Consider the following 26,791-nt stretch of genomic DNA (forward strand, 5'->3'; position numbering starts at 1 on the left):
AAAATACTATTGACTGTGCATGCTTCCTGATAAAACATCATGACATGGAAGGAGCTGCATCAGCAAAATCAGATGTAGCTAATTGCTCTAAGATGATAAAACACTTGGCCCAACTGGTTATGGAAAGCACCTTGCAAAGTCTAGCACAGACAGAAATTTATTCAAAAGATATATTAACCAAAATTGCATTATAATGGGACTATGGAGGTCACAAGAACAGTAAAGGGAGATAGTTATGACCTCCACCGAATAAATAATATGATGGGATGGAACAAAGAGTCTTTACATTCTGTATACAGTTTTGAGCCAAAACTACAACAAAATCTATAGATACTGTAGACTTTTTGTAGTCTAAATTTTTCATGATTCAGCTTGGTGAGTTTCTTGCTTCTGTAACTTAGGGTGGAACCTTGGATACAGCAGATCATTTAATTGTCTTTCAGCACTATACTCCGAGGAGGCCTGCAAATAGAATGTTCTATTACTTTTACAGGAAAATGAAATAGTTACTGTTTTGGAACTTGGAAATAGCACAAAGTGATTCTCAAAAACCAAAAGCTTGTGGTCTAAAATAGCAAATATGATTAATAAGCAGAAGCACTTCTCTCCATTCGATCTCGATAATAAATATTCATTCTGGTTTTACACGTAAACTAAGCCTGCATGTCAGGTATGTATCAAAGATATGGTAATCCACATTGACAACAGTTCATTTGAGCTCAGCAGATATGCAGCAAAACTGGAAATGAAGTTTGAATCTCAAAATCAAAACACAAGTATTATAAATATCATACCTGCTTTTTAAAGGAAAACCGCAGTGTCTGAACTTGTGCTCCAGAGCAAACTCTCAGGTCAAAACCAAGGCTGTCTACACCAATCAGAGCCACTTCCTGTCATACATGGCAAAAAGAAGTAAGATGAAGTAGCCAGTGGGACAGGGACATCACCCTAAACAGTGATGTGGTTCAAGTCTTACAGTTCCATGTTAATGCATCAAACAGACCGCAAGAAGGATATGTTCTCGTATTAGAAAAATAACAACAAATGAATAAACAATAAAACATCAGAAAACAAGCAGTTAAATGATGGCTACATTGTGTGTCTGCTCGCACGTGTAAGAGAGAGTATTTTATTCACAATAATAGCATCAAGTACGTGCTGGGGGCACACAAAAGCAGCAGACTAGTTTCCATTTCAATGATGTAGGAAAGCAACAAAATCGATCAGTTGTCTACCATTTTTAAAAAATGGCTCCAATATTTGGAAATACCTGCATATGCAAGTCAATCTCATTCCAAGGAAAGGAGGTTTGGGGAAAGAAGGGGAGGAAGAGTTGCGTTTGCTTTTATATCACTTTATTTGGCTGTTAAAAGGGCAAACCACTCGATGGATTCTAAAGCATCATATTTCTGAAGAGAAGGGAAGAAAAACAAAATCTAATCATCTAGAAAATATCCAGGGAACTAAGATTGGTCATACCTCCACTTGAATTCCCTTGCATCTCCAACAGAGAGATCTGAGAGCCTGTGTGGTGTTTTCTCCTACAGCTTTAAGCCGCGATATAATGTTGGCAGCTGAATGCGCTATTGCATCAGGTTTAGCTTGACTAAAATCATCTAACTCCACTAAGATCTGTGCCCACCATTAGAAGACATAAAATTGATTAAGCTGAGTATTGAGGGTAGATTCACAGGAATCTCACAATTGCAAAAATTGTTAAGCTTTTTGATAGATTAAGAAAATAGATCATATGCACCTACATTCTAAAACATCAAGAACATTCTAGTGTGAGATACATGCATGACATATAGCACTCATTTGCGAAATACAAACAATATGGATGATAATGACTAATGAGTCACTGTATTCATGTATAATAGTTGATTACTTGATTAGCACTGACGGAAAAGCATCCCATGGAACTTGTCCCCAGGGTTCAGCTTGGTAGCCAAATCTAAGAGAGCTATAACCATGTCATCCAAAATCTATCATGACATAAAACAGGAAGACTGTTTCTGCTGTCTATTCCAAACTAGCTTTCATCTTTGCATGTAACAACTGCAGCAATTTCAGGACAGAACTTTTCCCCTTATAGAAAAGGGACAAATGAGAAGAGTACCCTTTTTCTACTTGTTCAAAATAATAGTATGCTCTTTTCTCGTAATATTTTTCTTTTTCGACTTAACAAATAAGGTGTCACACACTTATAGCTGCCCCCTGTGCCACCGACTGTAACCCTTCTGAGATTATCAAGTCCAACTTCCCGTACTTAATGACGATAAGCACTAGGATGACACAAATGATTCACAATAGTTACATAATTGCAGTCCACAGATGCAGATTGAGGCAAGGAAAGTATTGTAATGCTGACCAACAAATTCAAGGTGGAACCTCATAAACCTACAAAACTTACTTGATGCCCATGTGAAGAAATTAACTGAATTTTAATCATCTCTAGCTTGTAAAATGAAGTTCCATTTCCAAGGGTTTCGTCCTTCTCCAATTCCTCTGGACAACTTGGGCCATCTTGCGAAGATCCACTTTCATGTTTGTGGCCATTGACTTGAACACTACAGTTTTGCTTATATTCTGCAACTTTTTCTATTTGGTCTATACCAGCATCATTTGATTTATGTTCAGATATCTGCTTTGGAATGGAAGCGTGCTCTTCAGGGAATGCTGGCCTTAGAACGCCTTGTATAGCAAGACCTGCAGGAGGCTGGTCCATAAAATCTATAGGATCATCTGTCACAACCTGAGCAGCAAATTAGACCACAAAATTAAATGTTTGATTTAATCTCCATGGCAGATAAAAAAGCTATATGTAACACATATAGAGAACTAAATGTAACATGAGGAAGTCAAATTGATAGTTTTCACACTTTTAACTTCGTTGCATACAATTTATCAGGAGGACATTTACCTCAGTAATTGCTTTGGCAAAGTCTATTGGATGAGAGGAACGCATTGTCTCTAACGTAGCCCAATCCCCCAAGTCAGGATCCCCATTCTGATCTTCTTCATCATCAAGAATGGAAACCCAATCCTGTGAACAAGTTTATAAACTGAAAAAAAAAGATAGAACAGCAGTCATATTTGAAAAGTAAGCCATTTAAAATGAGTAATACCGATTCATCATCATTATCATCATCATCCTCATTATCATCATCATCGTCGTCTTCATCAATGTCATCTAAATCATCTATATCGACACCCTCGTCATCAAATTCATCTATGTGGTAATCAGTTTCAGATTGACCTGATGACTTCATCTCACTCATCATTTCGGATGTATCTAAGCCAATAATTACTTGCTGCATTTTATTGGAAATTAAGTAAGCCTTCAGAGAAAACCAAGTAGTTTTCTAATGTGGAAGTTGCCATCTGTGAGCTCTTTTTATTTTATTTTTCATTAGTTTTTTTTATAAGGTTTAACTTTTCATTAGTATATCTCCATAGAATTAATGGAAAGCAGAAATATGTGGATTGATGATAGCAGAGGTTCCTCACATTTTTTTAAGCTCTTCTACCATATCTCTCAGAAAGAAAGAGCTTTTAAAAGATAATTGGATTTCACAATAGAGTGGTAGGAGAAATGCTCCAGCTTATAACCCAATGCAACACAAGAATCTTTCCACAGGAAGATGATCATAAAAGTCATAATCAAGATAATACTATATTGAAAATTTGTCTCTTATGATGGATAAGCTTGTGAAACATTACATCTGGGCTATTGAAGACCATGAGTTGTTATCATGATTCCTGTTTTCTTATTTATCAAAATGAGGGAAAATGACCATGACATGATTAGGAAACAATAAATGCTTAATCAACATCAACAAAAAGGAAAGTAGCTAAGTGATCCGCAAACGGTTATCTCAAAATGAAGCACAATCATTTGAATCCAGTAGTGGCTACTATATCAAAGTTACTTGCTGAAGAACAAGGAAAAGCAAAATAATACATTGTTTGGAGAAACACAGAAGCGCCTAACAATGAAAACTAACTGAACTTCTTAGTTCAATTGTTCCTTACCACAACAGTTTCTTCTTCTGTTGGATTTTTCAGAACATCTTCGTCGTTCTTTACTTGAAAGTAGACATCTGATAAAAAGGGAAAGCACATAAACCTTCGAGGGTTGTAGATAAGCCACTAACCACAAAGAAGAAAATATTAGCTTGAGCAAAACATGCTAATAAAAAGAACTGGGAATCTTACTTCCGAGTTCATCAGTTGTATAAGGCAAATCTGGCCAGAAAATGTTCGCATGCATTACATCACTGACTGCACTTGAAAACATGAGTGTCGCTTTGCTATTTACCTAGACATCAAGTGATTAAGGAAATATCAGCTAACCATAGACAACCAGCCATAATGATCACCAGCCTAGATTATATTTTGCTCAAGAATATCAGAAAGCAACTGAAAACCTGTGGACAATGCCCTGTCATTTAGAATTTAGCAAGGGTCCATTTCAGACGACAAATAGATCCTTGAAAGCTACATTGACTAAAAGCACAAGGTAGGAAAGCATTTTGCAGAGTCAGCAGTAAATTCTATATGTCAAAGGGTATTATTTGCATATGCTCATACAATAACAACAACTCCACCTCAGTTCCAAACAAGTTGGGATCGACTATATGAATCCTCACTGGCCACATTACTCCATGCCAATATTATGCAAATACAAATAGAGTTTTAAGTTCTATGCACTGATGTTGTAAAAAATATTTTAAACAATCAGGTCATTAAAAAGTAATTACAGGTAACTTTATATAATAAGATTTGATTTATAACCTAGAATAAATAGTATGCAACTGATGGTGTAAAAAGTTCATTAAAATGTTAGTATATATATAACATAAATCCATACAAATAAAAAGTATCAAAAGTTTTGTATATCTTCTAAGTGTGTACATCTCTATATTACAATCAAGTTGCTTAATGGACCCAAAATATCTTTCCCTCTTCAGAGATAAGTCGTAGAATTCTTCTTAAATTTGTTAAATTAGAGGAAATAACGTGTTATCATCAAAAACAATGTGTTGCATAAATAAGTATGTTTTGCAGAAAACAGTTAACCTCAATAATTGTCCTAGAACATTCAGCTGGCTTGAGTTGAGCATCCTCATTCTCCATTAGTTCCAACTCCCCAATGTCCTCAGACGGATGATATGATGTACTCTGTTTTACTGGCTCCGAACCGGAGCTAAAATGATCCTTTGCAGTTGCTTTAATTCCTCCATTTTTGTCCTTGCACGTTCTTCTTCCACCACCAGCACAATTGTCCGCCAATCTTCCAAATTTATCCCTGCAAACAAAACTCTCAAATCAATTGAGGCCTTTAGTTAATTGATAACACTGTGCTGCAGCTGCAAGGAAGAAGTAGCTGTACCGAGGTATGAAGAAGCTGACGGAATGAGATAAACGGCGGGAGGTGGCGTCGAAGTTCACAGCGGAGAAACGGACGGTGGCAGCGGCATGTTCTACCGTTAGCATTCTTCAAATTTCCCCAATTGAAATGAAATCAAAGCAGAGAAGTGCTGGAGTTCTTAATGAGACTATTCTCCTAATATCTGGATGTATGTGATGATTGGGCCGTGTGGCTCTCTTTTATCCGTTTAAGGCTTCTCAAAACCTTTTACGTCTTTCTTTATTCGTTATTCGTTATTCGTTATTCGTTATATGCGATAAAGATTCCCTGCTCTCCTCTCTACGTCCCTACAGATGTTTCCTTTATTTTTGTTCGAGTTTGCCGAAGTCATTAGCCGGTTACCATCTATCTACTTAGCGTGGATCATTGTTTGCCTTGATGGTCTTGTATGTTATTTTGGGTGCAAAAGTGCAGTATGATTACATAATAATCGATTTCCAGTAAGTATCAAGACTAATCTCGGTGAAATAGTGACGAGATTCGAGTCATATGATACTTACTAATCAAATAACATGTGCAATATATCAATAACTGACAACAGAATGTATAACGGAAAATAATATCACAATCTCGTTTAGAACTGTCACGCCCCAAACCTTGGGAGGCGTGACCGGCACCCGGTGCCATACTCGGCTCGAGCGTAGCACTCTGTAATTGTAAACTCTGGAGAGGTAACCCTCAACTTAGGTCGACGAGGCCTACCTACAAGCTGACAATACCAATCAAGGCCGACAAGATCATATTCTGAATCATCTAAAAATAATGTCTATCTCATCTGAGGGGTAAACATACTCAAAAGCTCATGTACATAATTGTGCTGGCCGACGAGGCTGCCATGAACGTCTACAACCAGCAATATCAAATTGAACATGTACACAAGGCTAGCAAGGCCACAATACTGACATACAACATATACAACACTCGTCTACAAGCCTCTAAGGATAACAAAACTGTATCATGGTTGGGACAGGGTTCCGACCTACCCATCGGGTATGTATATAGAAAATGGACTCCAAGGTCTAGAGCAGGTTACTCTAACGAGCGACAAATTCGAATTGGAATCCGCATACCCCATATCACCCCTTATAGGATTATTACTTTAACTTAACAATATCCTTAACATGATAATAAAGTCATTCATCAATGATTCCAGCCTTGTACCATATATTTATCACAAAGAAAACAGTCCACAACTCCAACTATCGTCAATTAGCAACTATATTTACTAATTCATGTCTAATCAATCAATTTAACTCAATTAACATCAAGATAACCTTAAGAACAAGCAATATCACAATATACTTACCTCCTACAGTAGCTTCAAGCCGAAATCCAAGCTATACTTAGTTTACAACAACCCTTAATGGAAATACAACACCATAGAAGTGCTAATTTTCACTTGAGCTAATCTTCAAGGTTAATCTTAGGTTAAATCATCAAGGTTCACTCTTAATCACTTATGAGCTGCTTGGGAGGGTTTTTGGGAGTATGAGGACGAAGTTAATTACCTTATAGAGGACTCACAAGCTTTAATCCAGGCTGTTGTTAGCTCACAACAACCCTGAACATCATCACAACATCATAGAGGTATTGTTCCTCACCATATCTAACTTTTGATATTGAAATATAGTGTAATTACTTTGGAATCACCCTTGAACCTTTGAAATCTATTTAGGAGGGTTAAGATGAGTGTAAGGATGAAGTTGGGTAGAAAATGAGCAAGAATGTTTGTCCAAATCTTTTAAAAAATGAAGTAGGTCGACCACCACCTACGTGGGTCCCATAGGGAGTTGCTTGTGCAGTATCACAAAATTATAAATATCTCTCTACTCCGGTGTCGTATCGACGATTTAATGTATTAGAAACTAGACTCGTAGATCTTCAATTTGGTGGGTATCACCTCGTAACTCCAAGTATTTTGAGAGAAAAACTTAGTGACGTTAGATCCAAATTTCAATAAAATTATAAATGTATTTTGTGACAACTTTTGTCGACTTTGTTTTACAACTTGTTTGATTTCAAACATACGAATATTATATGATTTAATTACCTCAAAATAAGACCTTCTTAGAATATTAATCATTCCTATTTTTACCCCCAAAAGTAGGGGTTATAAAGGATTTGTTTATCCTCCAATCCTCACGATGCTTCTGTAACAATGTGTTAACTCATCATTGTCTTTGTAAGGGTCCTTAAACTCTCCGGCTTATACTGATTCACTTAAGACGCATTCCAACAATGAAAGTACAAGGGTGTAACAAGAACATTTGATAACAATTCAATGCAAGTAAAGGGGTCAGTTTTGACAACAAGTCATCAAATAGAAAGACAACCATATCACACCTCGTACCTATATTTGTGTCACAATTGGAATATTTGCCCTTATCACTTTGCACCATACACAATAGCAATATCCGCCATTATCGCACCGTACCCGACATAATAGAAATAGCCACCCTTATCGCTCTGCACCCGACACAATAGCAATATCTGCCCCTATCGCACCCGACAATAATAACAATATAAATCACAATCGCACGACAACAACCTCGTGCCAACACCCAAACAATTCGCCCAACATTTCCACGAGTGCCATAATTACAATAAGGCAACTTGTCAAATCATCATCAAAGACATACACTCACAATTTATCAACATAAGGGCACACGAACATGAAAATAAATAAATGTGGATGAGGGTTCAACATATAAACCATGACTACAACTAAATCAATTTAGCAATGATCCCATAAAGGCCTAACTTGGCCAATTTAGGAAATAAAAATCCTAAACATGATCTCTAACATGAAAACGGTAAGCTCGCATAGACATACAATGAATTATACAGGTATCAAAAAAGTACACAATCAAATCATGACATACTAAAGATCTAAAGTCTAATCCGGTCATTTTTCAAATATAGCACCCACATGTGTGCTTTTCACCTCGCATTTACATCGCATCACAATATCAGAGAATAAACATGGTACAAGCCTAATGGTTATTCCCTCACACAAGATTAGGCAAGCTACTTACCTCAAACAAGGCAAATCAATACTCTATAAAGCCCTTGCCTCTTGAATCGGCCTCCGAACGGGTCAAGTCTAGCAAAACAACTCAATAACATAAAATACGGGTATAGAAATCGGTTCCAAGTAAAAAAATCTTCAATCTTTATAAAATATCAAAAAGTCAACCCGAGCCCGCCTCCCGAAACTCGACAAAAGTCACAAATTTCGACCACCCATTCATATACACGTCCAAGTATACAAGTTTCATACAAATCCGACTTCAAATTGGAGTTCAAGTCCTAAATAATTACTCTCTAAAATTTACTCACAAAATTCCCATTTTCTCGCATAGATTTCATCAACCAAAAGTCAAAACCAAAGATGGAATCATAAAATAAAGTCAAATCCGAGTCAAGAACACTTACCCCAATTCAAGTGGTCAAAATCGCCCCAATTCGAGCTCCCAATCTCAAAATATGATAAAATAAGCTAAATCCTCGAAAAATATACTCTGCCCAGTGATTCCACTTTTGCGAACAAAAAGCCCACTTATGTGAGCCAGCTCCTATGGAAAGTGGCTTGCATCTGCGAGTTCACTAACTCCTCCGACCCTCCACTCCTGCGAAGCACACTCGCTTCTGCGGAGCCACTTCTGCGCTCCACGTAGTGCTCTTGCATGTGTGCACCTACATAAGGGCTGCCTCTTCTACAAAAATCCCTGATCCTATCTAAGCTCGCATCTGTCACCCCAGGTCTGCTTCTACAGAATCGCACCTGTGGACCAAATCTCGCAGGTGCAAAAACACCAGACCTGATCAGGCAATTCAACCTTAAATGATCTGAAGCCCAAACAAAACCCACCTAATGCCCCCTAGTACCCCGCCCAACTATACCAACCAATCCTAAACATAACACGAACCTACTCGAGGTCTCAAATCACACAAAATAACATCAAAACTACAAACCGCATCTCAATTCAAGCCTAATGAACTAATCAATTTCTAGCTTCCAAAATTCACGTCGAACCATATCTAACCAAATCGGAATGACTCCAAATTTTGCAGACAAGTTCCAAATGATATAACGAACCTATTCAATCTCCCGGAATAACAATCCAAACCCAATAACCTCAAAGTCAACTCCCGATTAAACCTATGAACCTTCCAAAACTTCAAATTTCTAACTTTTGCCAAAAAGAGCCAAATCAACCTAGGAAACTCCGAATCTAAATTCAGACATACATCTAAGTCCAATTCACCATAAGAACCTATTGAACCATCAAAAGATTATTCTGATGTCGTTTACGTAAAAAGCCAAACCTAGGTCAAAATCAACCATCCCCGCGAGTCACTTAACAACAAAATACGCTTACGGGGAGCATCAAATAGGGAACATGGCTGAAATATACAAAGCGACTGGTTGGGTCATTACATTCTCCCCTTAAACAAATGTTCGTCCTCGAACAAGTTTAGAATCATACTTGAGATATCAAAAGTTGAGGATATCTGCTCTGAATATCATGCTTAGTCTCCCAAGTCATCTCCTTTGGTTGACCTCTCCACTTAACCTTTACCAATGCAATATTCTTCAATCTCATTTTTAGAACCTACCTATCAAAAATGGCCATCGGCTCCTTAACATAAGTCAAATCATTATCTAACTATATTAATCTAAAATCTAACACATGTGATGAATCCTCATAGTAATTTCGAAGTATGGAAATATGAAACACCATATAAACTCCCGACAAGCTAGGTGGCAAACCAAGTCTGTAGGCCACCTTACCAACTCTCTCCAGCACCTCGCATGTAATCATTAAGGACATGTACCAATTCTCATATGTTATGATAAGACTCTTGGACTCCTATATTTCCCTTTGTTTATTTGATCACCAAACCTAATTACATAATCCACATAGTTCAAAATCTAGCTGGGACCTATAGTTGAGGACCTCAAAGAGTGCCTAGCACCTTCTCTTCAAAGTAACTTGATCCCTTACCCAATCTTTGGTGACATGGACTAGTCAAATAGAGTTATTCCAAATAGGTTCCCTAACACACCTTAAAATCATTAGGTGACGACTCTTCTATTTTAATACCTTCCTTAAAAGAGTTGTCAGACAAGCCCGCTTTTCGCGAGAAAATGGAGCGCGACAGTATGACAACTCTGCTAGGGATACTTAGGCTCTTACCATAACGAATTTGACTTATGTGGATTATTTTCCTTGTTTTTCTATATTTGTTAAACTGTTGTGACATGCACATCCCTTCCTTATTTTCTTATATTTGTTTAAATTGCTATGTCATGCACATCCCTTCTATTATTCTCCTTATTTGCTATGACATGTATGACCTCTCTCCATTTCCTTCAACTTGTCTAAGATTGCTATATTATTATTCTCCCATCCCTATTTCCCTACATGCTTCATTACGTTCTCGCACATTTTTTCATGAGCTAAATTGACTTCTCTTTTTGTCTTTCTTTTCTTTTCTCTTCTTTTCATGTTCACCTTTACTATGTTATTTACTACTTTTGCATGCAAATACTTGGTAACGCGTTATTATTTGTGCATAAAGCATGCCCCACATCATATTCCACTTGTGCCAATTATCAACATAGTGGCGCTTAATGAGTGTCTGCGCTTTTCTGAAATCACCCTTTTAAAGCGGAAAGGCTTATTTGCGGTAGAATAGTCGATCATCGGTACAGTCGATGATCCCGTGCCTTTCCCTCCCAAGTTGTCCACTTGGGAGTACCAGTCTAGACCTTTCTAGAAACCCCACTCCAATTTGAAATATACATGCATCATGCTAAACCTAGTACAGGTTGAAGCGTTATTGACATAACAACCCGCTTAGATAAACCTTGTCCAAAGTTCGACGGGATTTCTATAATCCTAAATGAAACTATCATATTATGTGCATTACTTGGAAAAAATGTGCAACCATGTCGATCATCATTGCGTAAGTAGTCGAATCTAGAGGGGGAAAAAGGCTAACTCTTATTTGTTTGCAGAAAATGAAGCACAAAATCCCTAGGTTCGATATAGTCCAAAATATCCCGCATTTGCTACTTGATTGATAGAAAGAACTTGCGCCTTGTGATAAAAATCATGTGAGGAGAGTACTTGGTGACTTGCCGTCTTTGATGAACATTCGGCTAAATAGGGAACTGATCGAGACCGCTACCATGTTTTGGGATGAGAAAAGAATTGTATTCTGATTTGGCAACATAGAAATGACTCCTCTCTTGGAAGAACTAGGGGGTTTCTCCAAATAACCATGGGATAGTCCGGGACTACTAGTGCCAGAAAATCGTACTCCCCGCAGTTTTCTGAAAATATTGGGTTTTAAGAAAAATGATGAACTGCTCTGTCTAAAGAAATCATACATCCCTTTTAAGTTTCTTTACGAGCATTATGGGCATAGCAAATTATATCGTCTTCATCATGATGAACTAGCCATTACTTCTTTGGGATGGGTGCATCACCGGGTTTATGTTTTCATTGTTTTCTTCTTAGGGTTGTTGATAAGGAGGAAGGATTCATTCTCGCTTAGCCATGGTCGCCAGGACCTTAATGGATGGCATCGAAGGAAAAACTTATATTATCATCCAATGATCTTAGCTAAGATGTACCGTGCTCTAGATCGGTGCAAGCATGGGTTCAGCCACTTTGAGGGTTGCAATCTATTGCTACAAATCTGGCTGTTGGAACACTTCCAGAGGGGTGAGTACCGTCAACATCTTCTGCAAAGGCCACTGAATGACTACATAGCCAACCATCACCAAAAGAAAATGCCGTTTTGTCTAGATAGGTTTGCAAAGCCTAGAAATATTGTAGGTTGGGTGCGTTTCTTCAGTAATTTGACATACGAGCAGGTGCATTGGATGTTTAAATGGTTTCCTAGTAGTGAGTTCATCATTAGGTCAAGGAGGACTAATTATTTGGTACTTATCGGGCTGCGAGGCATCTATCCTTACGCTCCCATAAGGGTAATGGGGCAAGCTGGAAGAAAACATGTCATACCTCGGGTTTCCAATACAAGGTAGATTTCAAGGGAGATGTCATCCCATTCAAGTTCGAAGCGCAACACATTTGGAACAAAAAAATCATTGTAGAAGGAGAAACTATTGAGCCAGATAGGTATTACACCGGCCATATGTACTACTATCTATCATGGATGGAAGACGACGTAGCTGGGGACGTTAAACCAAGAGTCAATCTGAAGGATAGGATCATAGATGAAGTGGCCGAGGCACATGTGAAGTACAAAAGGCTACACAAAAGGGTGTTCGACTCAGAAGTTAAGCATCTAGAGTAGCACAAAGTAAACATGGAGGCGATAAGGGAAAGAAAAGAAATTGCCACTAAGTCAACAAAGAGATTAGAATACTTGGAGCAAGGGTTGATGGAGCTAAAAGGGAAGATGAGAATGAGACTTTGGGATTGTCAGGCATGGACAATGATGAATGAAGGAAGCTGGAAAAGGCTTACTTATTGCTGGACATGCGCGATCTGGGAAAAATGATTGATGGGGTTAAGAGAGCCAATCATGGAGAAGGTCCGTCAGGGACCAAGTTGATTAGGAGATGATGTTCTTTACTGCTTTCTATATTTCGATGTAATAAGGCCTAATGCCATTAGTGACTTTATTATTATTGTTGATTCAGTGAAAGTTTGTTTTGGCTTATTTTTCGCATTAATGAAATGAAGCAAATGTTGGCATCAATTTTCTCCGAGTCTATGTGTCGCTTAGTCCTACCTCAGGCACAATGAGGTCCCCAAATTAGGTCGCGAATTGTTTTTGTGAAACATGTTTAAATACTACAAACAATCTTTTATTTCACCTTACTAACTTGGTTACCTTTTTGTTTTTATTTATTTATTTATTCCCATTTCCAAAGGTTGGTTTGTGAATACTGGAATCATCAGCATACCACACTAGATCCAGAGATCCTCCACCTAGAGACGCGAAAAGCAAAAGCAAGGGCAAAGAGGAAATGGATGATTTTTTAAGTGGTATCCAGAAAGATAATGCTACCGTGGCGGAAAGTGTTGAAACTTTAGATGGTAGAAGCATTACGGGGTAGAATGAGTTGGTCTTACATTTGGAGAAGAAAATCTTGGAACTACAGGGCGAGCTTGAGTAGGTCTGAAATCTGGCCAACCTTTCCCTTACTCTCAATGTTCCCGACATCAACCAGTAAAACCTGACTACCCTTAACCAAACACCACCACAAAACACACAAAATCAGAATCCGCCACCTATAGCTCCGAATCCTCCCGCACAACACAAGTATCATAATCCCGCACCACCCTATAACCTTAACCCACCACCAGTGCAAACCCCTCAACACCACCACCATCATCCAACTCAATACCCGCAAACCACTACTTATCACACTCCCTAAAATGCACCACAACCTACTCCCGATCCCCAAAACTCGACCAATGATCATTCATATACCCAAGTTCCAGGAACTCATTAGAGAAATCCGATATATGCTGAAACATTGCCCATAATCCACAACAAACCCTATATATACCTGAACCGACTGAGAAGGGCCTGCTCATTAGAATTATGGTGGAGGAACTCAAGAAACTCATAGGGAGAGTCCAAAGTGTTGAAGGTAGGAAAGGCGTTGAAGGTCTTAATTACGAAGATCTGTCCATTCAGCCAGTGTGGAACTGCCAAAGGGTTACAAGCCTTCAAAGTTCGAAATGTTCGATGGCACTAGTGATCCGAAGGTGCATCTAAGAACATATTGCGACAAGCTTGTAGGAGTAGGTAAGAATGAACAAATTTGTATGAAGCTGTTCATGTGAAGTCTTACAAGAGACGCCTTGTCTTGGTATATCAGTCAAAACCCAAAAAAATAGGAAATTGGGTAAGTATGGTATCAGACTTCATGGACAGATTCAAGTTCAACACAGAAATGTGCCAGACGTTATCTACATTTAAAACCTCAAGAAAAAGCTGACAGAAAGCTTTCGTGAGTATGCTACTCATTGGAGATCAGAGGCCGCAAAGGTAAGGCCAGCACTCGAAGAAGAACCAATGAACAAGTTTTTTGTTAGAGCTCAAGATCCACAGAATTATGAAAGATTGATAGTTATAAAGAATCACAAGTTCTCAAATATCATCAAGTTGGAGAGATAATAGAAGAAGGAATCAAAAGTGGGATGGTGAATAGTTTTGAGTTGCTGCAAGACACAAATAAAGCCTTGCAATCAGGAGGTATTTCGAAGAATAAAGAAGTGAGTGTCGTGATGGTAGCCTAGGGCCCAAAGTCTCTCCTCACATACCAAACACCTCCACCCACATATCAACCCTCATCCCTAAAATACAAATACCCTATCACCACCTACCATACCTACAACACTTAACCTACATATTACGATTCACCTCTACTCGCCTGCCAAAACTACCCAAAGACACGTCCAAATTTCGACCGCAGACCTCTTAGACAATACACCCCAATTACTGTATGAGAGACTAAAGGCTGCTAGTCACATCACCCCTATTACTGTTGTTGTGGAAAATCTTTACCAATGCATCAACCCCAACAAGACATGTGCTTATAGTTCAGGCATAAAGGGTCATACCATTGAGGAATGCCGCACATTGAAACACAAGATTTAGACATTGATCGACACTAATTATACAAGCAAAGAAAGTTGCACCGAATGTCCGCAATAACCCTCTCCTAGATCACGGAGGTGAGGGAGTAAACATGATAGAAACTGATGAGTAATGGGATCAGGAAGGGTCCATCGGACTCATTCGAGAGGGAGACGCTCCTAAAACATCTCCAGTCACCCTCACGCCAGTTATGGTACAAACCCAGGCACCATTTGAAGTTAAGGTAGCTATACCCTTCACTATAATAGTAGCTCTCATACCATCTTACAAGTCTAATACCGTCCTGTGGTATTATGTTGTGGAAGAAAGGGGAAAGCCAAAATGGAAGAAACAGATACCGTGCAAGGTATGACTAGAATTGGCAGAGTTTACACACCTGAGAATCTGGGAGGAATAAGCAAAGAAGCTGCACCTAAGTTGCCTATTGTTGAGACTGGCACTGACGATCTTTGGAGGAAGATACAAGCAAGGGAATACTCTGTTGTTGACCATATGAACAAGACCCATGCTCAGATATCCATCTTATCACTATTGCAAAACTCATGCGCACACAAGAATAATTTGATGAAGGTGTTAAGTGAAGCTTATGTACCTGTCAGCATCACTAGTAGAGAGATAGCTAACATGGTCGAACAGGTACTGAAGAGTCATAAAATTACTTTCCATGAAGATGAGTTACCACCGGAAGGGTTGAGTCACAACAAGGAGTTGCGTATCACGGTGCAATTTGAGGACAAGTTTATTGCCAGGTCCTGATAGATGGAGGTTCAAGTCTGAACATATGTCCATTGACCATTCTGAAAAGATCAGGTAAGGGCATGCACAGGATATGAATGGGAAGCATGAATGTGAAGGCATTCGATGGATCTCTGAGAGCCACTATCAGAGAAATCAACCTTGATCTATAGATAGGTCCGACTTGGTTTGATGTTTAGTTCCAAGTGCTAGATATATCGGCTACTTACAACCTATTGTTGGGACGACCATGAATATATGCAGCTGGGGCAGTGACTTCTACTCTGCACCTGGCTATGAAGTTCGAGTGGAATCATCAGGAGGTGATCATTCATGGAGATGGAAGCAATCCCATCTATACCAATCAAACTGTTCCAGTCATTAAAAACAGGAAGAAGTTGGGCGGAGAAACATATCATTGCATTGAGAGGTTTAACGCAATTGAAAATGATCGATGATGGAGAAGCAAGATAGAAAGCATAGTGTTGTGGACAGGATATGAACCAGACAAGGGTCTTGGTAAAAAGTTTTAGAGGATCACCAAACCCATGCAACCATAGTATCATGGCATGACCTTTGGACTCGGGTATGAATATACCGTGCAAGAACATCAGGACTGGACACCACCATTACGTGCATTTATTATCTGCGAACCCATACCACCTCTGCATCAAACATTCCATCAGGCTGACATAATGTGGGGATCTGATGAAGCTGAGATTTTCGCTGGTATGAGAAAATTGTTTCTAGATGAAGAAGACATGGAATACAGTGCAATTGTTAAGGAGGAGGAGGAGGAAGACCTTACCATTCAGTCAATGGAAGAGGGAGCTATTCTCAAGAATTGGACTGCTGCATAATCCTGGGCTCGCCGAGTTCCTGGGTAGCCTAGCAAATTAACAAGGCTTATTTTCAAACTGTTTTGAGAATTTAAGACATTTATGGTATTTTGTTTTGAAATAATTACTTGAGCCATCTAGTCGTACTTGTAGACATTTTAAAGTTTTATTAATACATTATTGCTTTTCATATTTACTGTTATCTTTCTTCATTTTTTCCAGCATAATTATTACATATCCTGATGAACCTACGACTGTGACATGTAATGAGACAACGCAATATAAGGATACTGATTCGGAAGATCTGGAAGATGATGTAATACCTGAGGAAATTGTAAAAGAAGTAGAGAATTTTGAAGACAAACCGAAGTCTAATTTGGTGGAAATTGAGGCCGTTAACTTAGGGGATTCCGAAACAGTCAAGGAAACTCGTATAAGCATTCATCTATCACCTCCATAAAAAGAAGAGTGTATCAGGTTCCTAAAGGAGTATGAGGATATCTTCGCAAGGTCATACGACGATATGACTAGGTTAAGCACATCCATAGTAGCTTACAAGCTACCCACCAATCCCATGTGTCCACCTGTTAAGTAGAAGCTCAGAAAGTTCAAGCCAGATATGAGTTTGAAGATAAAAAAGGAGGTCACCAAACAAATCAAAGCCAAAGTTCTCCAAGTGGTCGAATACCCCACCTGGTTAGCCAACATTGTGCCGGTTCCAAAGAAAGATAGGAAAGTTAGAGTATGTGTTGATTACCGAGATCTGAACAAAGCGAGTCTTAAGGATGATTTCCTGCTTCCTAACATACCTATATTGATAACAATTGTGCCAAGCATGAACTCCAATCCTTTGTGGATTTCTTTGCAGGATACCATCAGATTTGGATGGATGAAGAGGATGCCAAAAAGACTGCCTTTATCACACAATGGGGAATATATTATTAGAAAATGATGTTGTTTGGTTTGAAGAATGCCGGGGCCACCTACATGAGGTCCATGATGACTATCTCCCATGACATGATACCCAAGGAAATAGAGGTGTACATGGATGATGTTATCATTAAATCTAAAAGGAGTTCGGACCATATAGCAGACTTGAAGAAATTTTTTGATCGACTTCGAAAATACAACTTGAAGTTGAACCCTGCAAAATGTGCCTTCGGAGTCCCTACTGGAAAATTGTCAAGTTTCATCATTATCCACCAAGGTATTGAGCTAGACCCATCAAAAAATCAAAGCTATCTAGGACTTTCCAGCGCCAAAGAATATGAAAGATGTGATGAGTTTTCTGACACGCCTCAATTATATCAGCCGTTTTATAGCACAATTGACGGTGATATGTGATCCAATCTTCAAAATGCAGAGGAAAGATGTTGCAACAAGTTGGACTGAAGAATACAGAAAGCCTTTGGCAAAATTAAGGAGTATTTATCTAAATCGCCCGTATTGGTCCTAGCCAGAACCAGGAAGGCCTCTGCTGCTTTATCTGCCTGTGTTGGATAGGGCCTTTTTGCTGCGTTCTAGGACAACAAGATGAAACTGGAAGGAAGGAGCAATCAATATATTATTTGAGCAAGAAGTTCACGCCTTACGAGGCCCGATACTCTTTGTTGGAATGCACCTGCTGTGTTTTGACATGGATAGCCCAGAAGTTGAGACGATATTTCTGTGCGTACACTACATATCTCATATCAAGGATGGATCCGCTAAAATACATCTTTCAGAAACCCATGCCTGTGGTAAGTTAGCAAAGTGGCAGATATTGCTGAGTGAGTTCGACATCATCTATGTAACTCAGAAGGCAGTCAAAGGGCAAGCATTGTCTGATCACTTGGTAGAAAATCCCATAAACGGAGAATATGAACCACTGAAGACGTATTTTCCTGACGAAGATGTATCATTTGTAGGAGAAGATATTACCGAAGCATACGACGGTTGGAGGATGTTCTTCGACGAAGTGACAAACTTCAAGGGAGTGGGAATTGGAGCTATCTTGGAATTAGAAACCGGTCAATATTATCCGGTATCCACAAAACTAAGGTTCACATATCCCAACAATATGACAGAATACGAGGCCTGCATCTTGGGACTCAGGTTGGCCATCGACATGAACATTTAGGAGTTGCTGGTATTTAGAGATTCTGATCTATTAGTGCACCAGGTTCTAGGAGAATAGGCTACTAAGAACACCAAAATATTTCCATACTTGCATTGTGTACAAGAGTTGATCAAGAAGTTCACAAAGATAGAGTTCAAACATGTTCCAAGGATTTAGAATGGGTTTGCGGATGCATTAGCCACCCTGTCTTCCATGATACAATATCCAGACAAGAATTTCATAGATCTTATCCCAATAGAAATTCATAAGCAGCCAGCTTATTGTGCTCATGCTGAAGAAGAGTTTGATGGAAATCCATGGTTCCACGACATCAAGGAATACTTGAAAAAGGGAGAATATCCAGAGAACACTACACACACTCAGAAGCACACGCTTCGAAGATTGGCCAACCATTTCTTTCAAAGTGGAGGGATTCTGTATAGAAGGACTCCTGAATTGGGATTGTTGTGATGTGTTGATGCCAAGGAGGCATCTAGATTGCTCGAAAAAATACATGCTGGAACTTGCGGACCTCACATGAATGGTTTCGTTTTGGCCAAGAAGATATTAAGAGCAGGGTATTTCTAGATGACTATGGAGAGAGACTGTATCAAATATGTTCAAATATGTCACCAATGACAGATACATGCTAATATGATACGAGTGCCGCCCAACGAACTCAATGCAACGAGTTTGCCCTGGCCTTTCTCTGCTTGGGGAATGGATGTCATCGGACCAATCGAACCTGTAGCTTCAAACGGACATAGGTTCATTTTGGTGGCTATAGACTACTTCACAAAATGGTTGAAGCCGCATCCTATAAGGCTATAACTAAGAAGGTCGTAGTAAAGTTTGTTCGGGACCGCATTGTTCGTCGATTTGGAGTACCTGAGTCAATCATTACTGATAATGCCTCCAATAACAACAGTGACTTGATGAAAGCTATGTGTGAAACATTCAAGATCAAGCATCGGAACTCTACATCATACACGCCACAAATGAATGGAGCCATAGAAGTCTCCAACAAGACCATCAAGAAGATATTAAGGAAAATGGTGGACAACTACAAGTAGTGGCACGAAAAGCTACTATTTGCTTTGCTCGGGTATCGCAACACTATTCGCACATCCACTAAGGAAACCCCTACCTACTGGTCTATGGTACCGAGGCTGTTATCCCGAGTGAAGTGGAAATTCCTTCCTTAAGGATCATACAAGACGTCGAGCTCAGCGATGTGGAATGGATACGGAACCGATATGAACAACTAGCTCTCATTGATGGTAAAAGAATGAACGCAGTGTGTTGTTCACGGTCAACTCTACTAGAATAGAATGGTAAGAACTTTCAATAAAAAGGTTAGGCCAAAGCAATTTACACCGGGGCAATTGGTATTGACACGAATCTTCCCACATCAGAATGAAGCAAAGGAAAAATTCTCACCCAACTGGCAAGTCCTTTACATGGTTCACCAAGTATTAACAGGAGGAGCACTTATACTTGCAGAAATGGATAGAGAGATTTGGCCGTACGCAGTCAAGAGATACTATGCTTGTACTTTCTATTTAATATAACTAAACTATGCTTGACCTGATTCCCGTTTAAGAGGGGATACGTAGGCAGCCCTGTGGGTTCGGTCACATCATAATAAAATCTTCATTCCCCTATGGTAAGAAACTGGGGCAAGATCTCGAGTTTGTCCGATCTCATCATGTTTAGAATCACCAAGGAATGCATCGCTAGAAGTACACATTTAAACTACGATAGAATTTTGAGGAGGATCCTTGAAATTTCGAGTTAAGGAGGTTGCAATGTCTCAAAAGCGTGTCTTAAATTATTTACTCTCAGGCATTATCACATATTTCAAACAACTAATTTTTTGTATAAACGATTTATGACAAATGCATGTTTTTCGAAGTTTTTTATTTTTCTACAGTAGCCAGACGCTACTCGGGGAGACTCAAATAGGACCTCAAGACAAGATCAAGGGCAAAGCAAGGAATCGGGAGCACGAACCAACCTTCCCCCTTTCCAAAACTCACAATTATTCTTTGGATGTAGGCATGATGGACATAACGAGAACGTCCGCAAATATATATATGCAACAGGATCACTACCTTTACACCGTTAGAAGTCGCAAAACGCATCAAGATAAGAAATACTTTTCCCTCTCGCATTTAATCATTGCTCCTCTTATATAGGGCTAAGCACTGCCCACATCATTGCATAAGGCTAAACATTGCCTTTCCTTGCATGAGACTAAGCATTATCTTCATTCCTCGCATGAGGCTAAGCACTGCCTCCATATTGCATAAGGCTAAACACTGCCCTCACCTTGTATGAGGCTAAGCACTGCCTCCACTATTGCATAAGGCTAAGCATTGCTTTTCCTTACATGAGACTAAGCATTATCTCCATTCCTCACATGAGGCTAAGCACTTCCTCCATATTGCATAAGGCTAAACACTACCCTCACATTGCATGAGGCTAAGCACTGCCTCCACTATTTCATAAGACTAAACATTGCCTTTCTTTATATAAGACTAAGCATTGTCTCCATTCCTCGCATGAGGCTAAGCACTGCCTCCATATTGCATAATGCTAAACACTACCCTCACCTTGCATGAGGCTAAGCACTGCCTCCATTATTACATAAGGCTATGCACTGCCTTTCTTTACATGAGACTATGCATTGTCTCCATTCCTTGCATGAGGCTAAACACTTCCTCCATATTGCATAAGGCTAAATATTGCCCTCATTCCATACGAGACTAAGCCTTGTCTCGTCTCGTTCTCGCATATGACAAAGCATCACATGTTCCTTTATCAAATGATCGATATTACCACATACTTGCATTTAATGGGTTGAAACATCTCCACATTGTCCAAAGACATCATAGTCCAAAGGCACCATCCTCATAGCCTGAAGACACCATGTCATGGCTTGAGGATCTCTCAAAATTGCATACCATTATTCAAAGACATCATAGTTTGGAGGCACCGTCTTCATGGCCCGAGGAAACCATTCCATGGCCTGTGAATCCCTTATGATACGCTTCATTTCCCAGGACGTCATAGTCTACGGACATCATCCTCATGGTTCAAAGACAACTCTCATGGTCCAAAGGGAATTTGCATCATGTTTAAATTTTTGCAATAACCTCGTATATTTGTGTGCATCGTGTTTTATGTTTTACAGGTAACTCGGGAGGTAACCGTTCTACAAATAGGAGCAATTCTCGCTCTGGTTTCCATTTACAACATCCATATCCTTTGACTACCTCAAACATAACCGATGATCAGCATTTGATTACCTTTTGTTGTATAACCGTCCAAATGACTACCTTGTACATTCGTAACGTTCAATTTGCATTCATAACCCCACCTGAAGTTATCTGTTACTCATGACACTATCCTACTCAAAAGATCCTTTTTCAAAACACACGACCACTTTTATAACAACTACATTGGTTTCGTTCGCTGTTTGATCTAGAACTATGCACGGCCTGATTTCCGTAACACTAGGGATATGTAGGCAACTCAAGAACCACGGTTTGGGATTTTTTTTTTCAAAACTTCATTCCTCACTCACTTCGGACAAAATTGGTCGTTATTTTCTTTACCCGACAACTCTTTCATTATTTCCGGGTAAAGAGGGGCAGCTATTGATACCCAATTTTAACCTCATATTTTATAAATACCCTATATACTTTCAAAATATCATTACTTGCATTATTACCTAATTTACAGGAGTCATGTAAGAATTTTCTATGATTTTTTATAATTTTAAAGCTTTAAAATTAATTTTCTTGCATTTAAATTATTTAAATATGTATTAATTACCCCTTTAAATTATTTTGTGAGGACATAATCATCCAAATTTATTATTTGCATCAACATATATATTTTATAATATTTTAATTTATTTTATATAATTATATTTGTATTTCGAAGCTATTTTACATAATTTTATAGTAATAGCCTATATGTTGTGCATAATTATATTTTATTACATTATTGATGCCCAAATAGCATTTTTATATTTTTATAATATTAAATTATTATTTTTGAAGCATCTTACTACAAAAACAATATTTTTATTATTTGTTAATTACTTTTTATAAATATTTTGTTTATCATTTTTCGTGTATTTAATTTGTAGCCTAATTTGGAGCCAATTCTAGACCAATTTAATGGCCCAAACGTCCAAAACCTCTAAGAACAATTTCCTCAGCCCAAACCAGATGACCCATTTAATTTTTAACCCGGTCGAGACCCATTCTCAAATGACCCGCCCCTTTCATATTTTAAATCCTTGCCATTGGTCTCTCAAGATCAACGACTCTCGCTCACCCAAGCCCTTTTAACTAAACAAACCTGAAAACCCTACCTCATTTCCCACATAACAACCGACCTAAATCCCCTTAACTCTCCCCTTCTCTCTTCTGAAGAACCCTAGCTGTCTCTCCCTTAATTCCCCCTCCTGATCCCGTTGATAATGGGATTCCACTATTATTTGCTTACCACATCTACGTTTGTGATATTACTTAGGTATTTGCCTAATTTTTGCAAACAACATATCTATATCGGACTGGAATCAACCTCAATCTTGGAGGTTTGGACAATATCTCGTCCATATACATGATGAAAGGCTTGATTCTTCATACCAGTTGGTCGATTTTTGAGTATTAAACCCTAACTAGGGTTTAGAGTTTGATTTTTTTCCTTTCCAATTACTTTACTGATTGCATGCGATATTTTACTCTTTTTGTTCGTGTTTACTTGATTTCTTTCCTTGTTTACTTGCTTGACTCAATGCTATATAAACCTCTTCTCAATTTCCCCTTTGGGAGACCTGAATCACCTTAAGAACTGTCACACCTCCTTTTTACTCCCCGTGGGTATATAGGAGTTTTTCCAATTAAAGTGACATAAATCGAAATGGGATTATTTAATTTATCAGAGTCGCCACTTGGAATAGTTTAATTGGTGGCCCAAGTCACCGGTTTATTTAAAATCCCAAATCGAGGAAGTTTTGACTTTATTTTAAAAGTCTGCGAACCAGAAATTCTAGATAAGGAATTCTGTTAATCCGGGAGAAGGTGTTAGGCATTCTAGGGTTCCGTGGTTCTAGCACGGTCGCTTAGTGATTATTACTTGGCTTGAATTGTTTAACTACTCATTTTTAGGACCTATATGCATTTATTTTTTACCCCACTTTTAATTAAGAAATTATCCTAAAATGAGTCATGCGTATGTGTACCCATTTTGTTTGGCACATCACGAATCATGTCATGCGTACGTGTACACGATTAATCATGTTTTATTAATTATTAAGAAAGTTTGACTGAAGTTGCGCAAACACATACCTCGATATATATATTTTTTGGTATCGTAACTATGTCACGCGTACGTGTATGTAATCACGATAACTTATTTTTTAATACATGCCTAAAGAATACTAGCAGTAAAAAAAGATAATTAAAAAAAAATTTAAATACAAGGAAGAAAATAAATAAACATACTATCCATGCTCTCACTTTAGCACCCAAACCCACTTTGTTACTTAAACGAAATTAATCTAAATCTTACTTCTGTTTTTTGACTGATACCTTGTGTCTTTTCTTGTAGCAATGAGGCCAAACACAAGTATTTCTTTTAAGGAGCCAAAGCCAGCCCGGGACTAGCAATGCAGCTAACAGAAGTGAAATCAACAACAATCTATAACAAATGGGTAAGAAATATAACAAAGGTTCCGTAGTTGTAAGCAACTCCAAAAAACAGACTCAAAGTAGCACCGGCACAGTGCTTCCGATGGTGCAGTAAACCAATCGAAACCATGACCTTAAATCAATTACTTTCCAGACAACAACTAATAATTACCAGGCACCGAAGATTTAAAAGACTTTCCCCATAAAATAGCAACAACAGTGAACATATAAGCAACAAAGCAGAACATATATAAAATAGATTAAACAAACCAAAAACCCCATTTCACTTTGTTATCAAATATTGTCTTTGATCTAATATCATATTGTCTTTTGATTATACTAACATGAATACAGAAACATGACATTATATGATCTTTTAATAGTCTTTACAAAATTGAGTTTAAATATTTATTTGGCTATTCCTCTAACTTCAAGAATACACAATTAATTTCTTTATACGTTGATGCATGTGTTGGATAAATATTCGTAACTAATTATTAATTGGCAGCTAGCTTAGAGGATTTCAAAGGCAAGAAGGCAGAAAATATAGTATTTTACATGGTTTTCTCTCATCTTCCTCATTCTGGACAGAAACAGTTTTCCCTAATCTCTCTGAAGATGCCACTGCCAACAACGAACACCAAGCACAAAAGCAAAAAGAATCAGACAACAAATTAAGTTAAAATTCATTTTAGACATAGATTAACACAGAGGAACATGAATAAAATAACCATTCAAAATTTAATTCATTTGAAATAGAGAGAAAGATAAAAGAAATGAACCTGCTAAACTGAAATTCTTCTAATTGACAATGGAAAAATAAGCAAATGTACACTTCTTTGGTCCCAGAAATCCACCGACAAACAACAACAAAAATCGTATGGTGGAACCGGAACCAGGAATTTCAACTCGAATTCTCAAAACCTTCGACTTCTTTTTTGATTTCTGTCCAAACACTTCTCAATTTTTTTAATTGTTCCCTTATCTTGAAGAATTTCATGAACAATGAGCTTTGTAAGGGTCGCTGGATCTTGTTCTCTTTATATGTTAGGAATTTTGGAAAATACAGTGGGTAATGGAATTGGAAAATAGGGATTCATTTACTAGATTTTAACTTGGGGAAGATAACTCATTTTTGGGAATGTTTCAATTTGAAACTTCCTTGGGCAGAGGTCTGTCTTGGTTTTTGATGGAAATGGAGGAGAAGCTCTTTTACTCCAAAATGCGCCGTTCCCTTGTTGTCTAGCTCTTAGTGTCCTATTTGATTTTAAGAGTTAAAAGATTATTTTATAGGGGTAGGAATTAAGTTAGGTCAAATGGAGAATGAGTATGTGCTCATTATTTTGGGCTTGAAGGGATTTGGGTCGTGAATTTGGGCTAATTAACTTTGGGGTAGGAAGACTAAATCAAAATCTTTTTATTTTATTTTTTTTTTCTTTGATTAAAATCTAATAAAATCCTAAATCAATCTAATTTGTAAAAATTAAAATTGTTTATCTATTAAAATAACTAATTAACTTAAAACTAAATAAAAACACTACTTTCTAAAGACTAAAAGCTAAATATGTAAAAATGACCATTTTTTGTGATTTCTCTTAATACAATTAATTCCTACATTCAAATTGGACCTAAGATGACATAAAATTAAAATGTGACATTTTTTATGATTTTTATATGATTTTAAAATATTAAAAATGCATGAAATGCAACTAAATAAAGAAAAAACTTCTAAAATCCCTTAAGAATCATTTTTGGTTTATTTTTAGGAGTTATTTTCATGTAGGGCAAAAATTAGGTGTTTATAGCTGCCCCTCTTTGCTCGAAAACATGAAGAGTTTTTGAGAAAAGATAAAGTGAGCAATTACGAGTAATTTTTTGCCCGTTTGAAACTCCATTTGGAAGCATTTTAAAAACGTTTAACCGAACCTTGCTTCGGAGGTTGCTTACATATCCTTGACTATAAAAGAATCAGGTCAGTGTAGTTTTTGAAGGATGATAGAGTGATGAGTTCGAGAGTCGAGGTTCCGTCGAGGCTCCAGTCCACGGTTCTGTTATTATATCAAAATCAAAATGAAAAAGACTAACTAAACCTATCAGCTACGAGTTACAAGATTCCTATCTATAAATCTTCTAAAGCTTGATCTTGAGTCTTGGCTGGTTCTTCCTGCAGACTCCGATCTAAATCTTGATGCTCGTTAGCTGCGAATGCTGGTTCATTTTTCTTCAACTGTTCGGATCAAGGCGGGACATGCAAAGCTTGTGACCTCAATCATATCTTGGGCAGTTTGCATCTTTTCTCCGCTTCTGCACTTAGAGTTCAACA

The 26,791-nt window shown here is 38.1% G+C and overlaps 1 protein-coding gene across 6 annotated transcripts; it reads right to left on the reverse strand.

Moving 5' to 3' along the window:
* Positions 1-148: 148 nt before the first annotated feature.
* On the reverse strand, positions 149-25,726 carry LOC107818465 (uncharacterized protein At3g49140-like). Of its 6 annotated transcripts, none has more exons than XM_075219718.1 (13): positions 25,251-25,726; positions 25,027-25,092; positions 8,470-8,537; positions 5,396-5,500; positions 5,083-5,311; positions 4,219-4,321; positions 4,036-4,103; positions 3,129-3,314; positions 2,924-3,046; positions 2,414-2,755; positions 1,480-1,632; positions 795-890; positions 149-462 (listed from the first exon to the last, which is right to left on the reverse strand). In XM_075219718.1, exons 4-13 carry the CDS (start codon positions 5,497-5,499, stop codon positions 361-363), a joined length of 1,506 nt encoding a protein of 501 aa, XP_075075819.1. In that variant the 5' UTR covers position 5,500; positions 8,470-8,537; positions 25,027-25,092; positions 25,251-25,726; the 3' UTR covers positions 149-360. The 6 variants fall into 6 exon arrangements, with proteins under 6 accessions (XP_075075819.1, XP_075075820.1, XP_075075821.1 ...); XM_075219719.1 differs by having other exon boundaries at positions 7,785-8,537; XM_075219720.1 differs by lacking the exon at positions 8,470-8,537.
* Between the last annotated feature and the right edge of the window lie 1,065 nt (positions 25,727-26,791).

Source organism: Nicotiana tabacum, chromosome 8 (genome assembly GCF_000715075.1).
Source record: "Nicotiana tabacum cultivar K326 chromosome 8, ASM71507v2, whole genome shotgun sequence".
Taxonomy (NCBI): domain Eukaryota; kingdom Viridiplantae; phylum Streptophyta; class Magnoliopsida; order Solanales; family Solanaceae; genus Nicotiana; species Nicotiana tabacum.

Excerpts from the sequence above, each read along its gene's own strand:
- LOC107818465 (XM_016644489.2), bottom strand. The coding sequence starts at position 5,499 with ATGCTAACGGTAGAACATGCCGCTGCCACCGTCCGTTTCTCCGCTGTG. Across the intron at positions 3,047-3,128 it reads ATGATAATGATGATGAATCG|GATTGGGTTTCCATTCTTGA; the intron begins GTATTACTCATT and ends ACTTGTTCACAG. Across the intron at positions 2,756-2,923 it reads TTGCCAAAGCAATTACTGAG|GTTGTGACAGATGATCCTAT; the intron begins GTAAATGTCCTC and ends TTTGCTGCTCAG.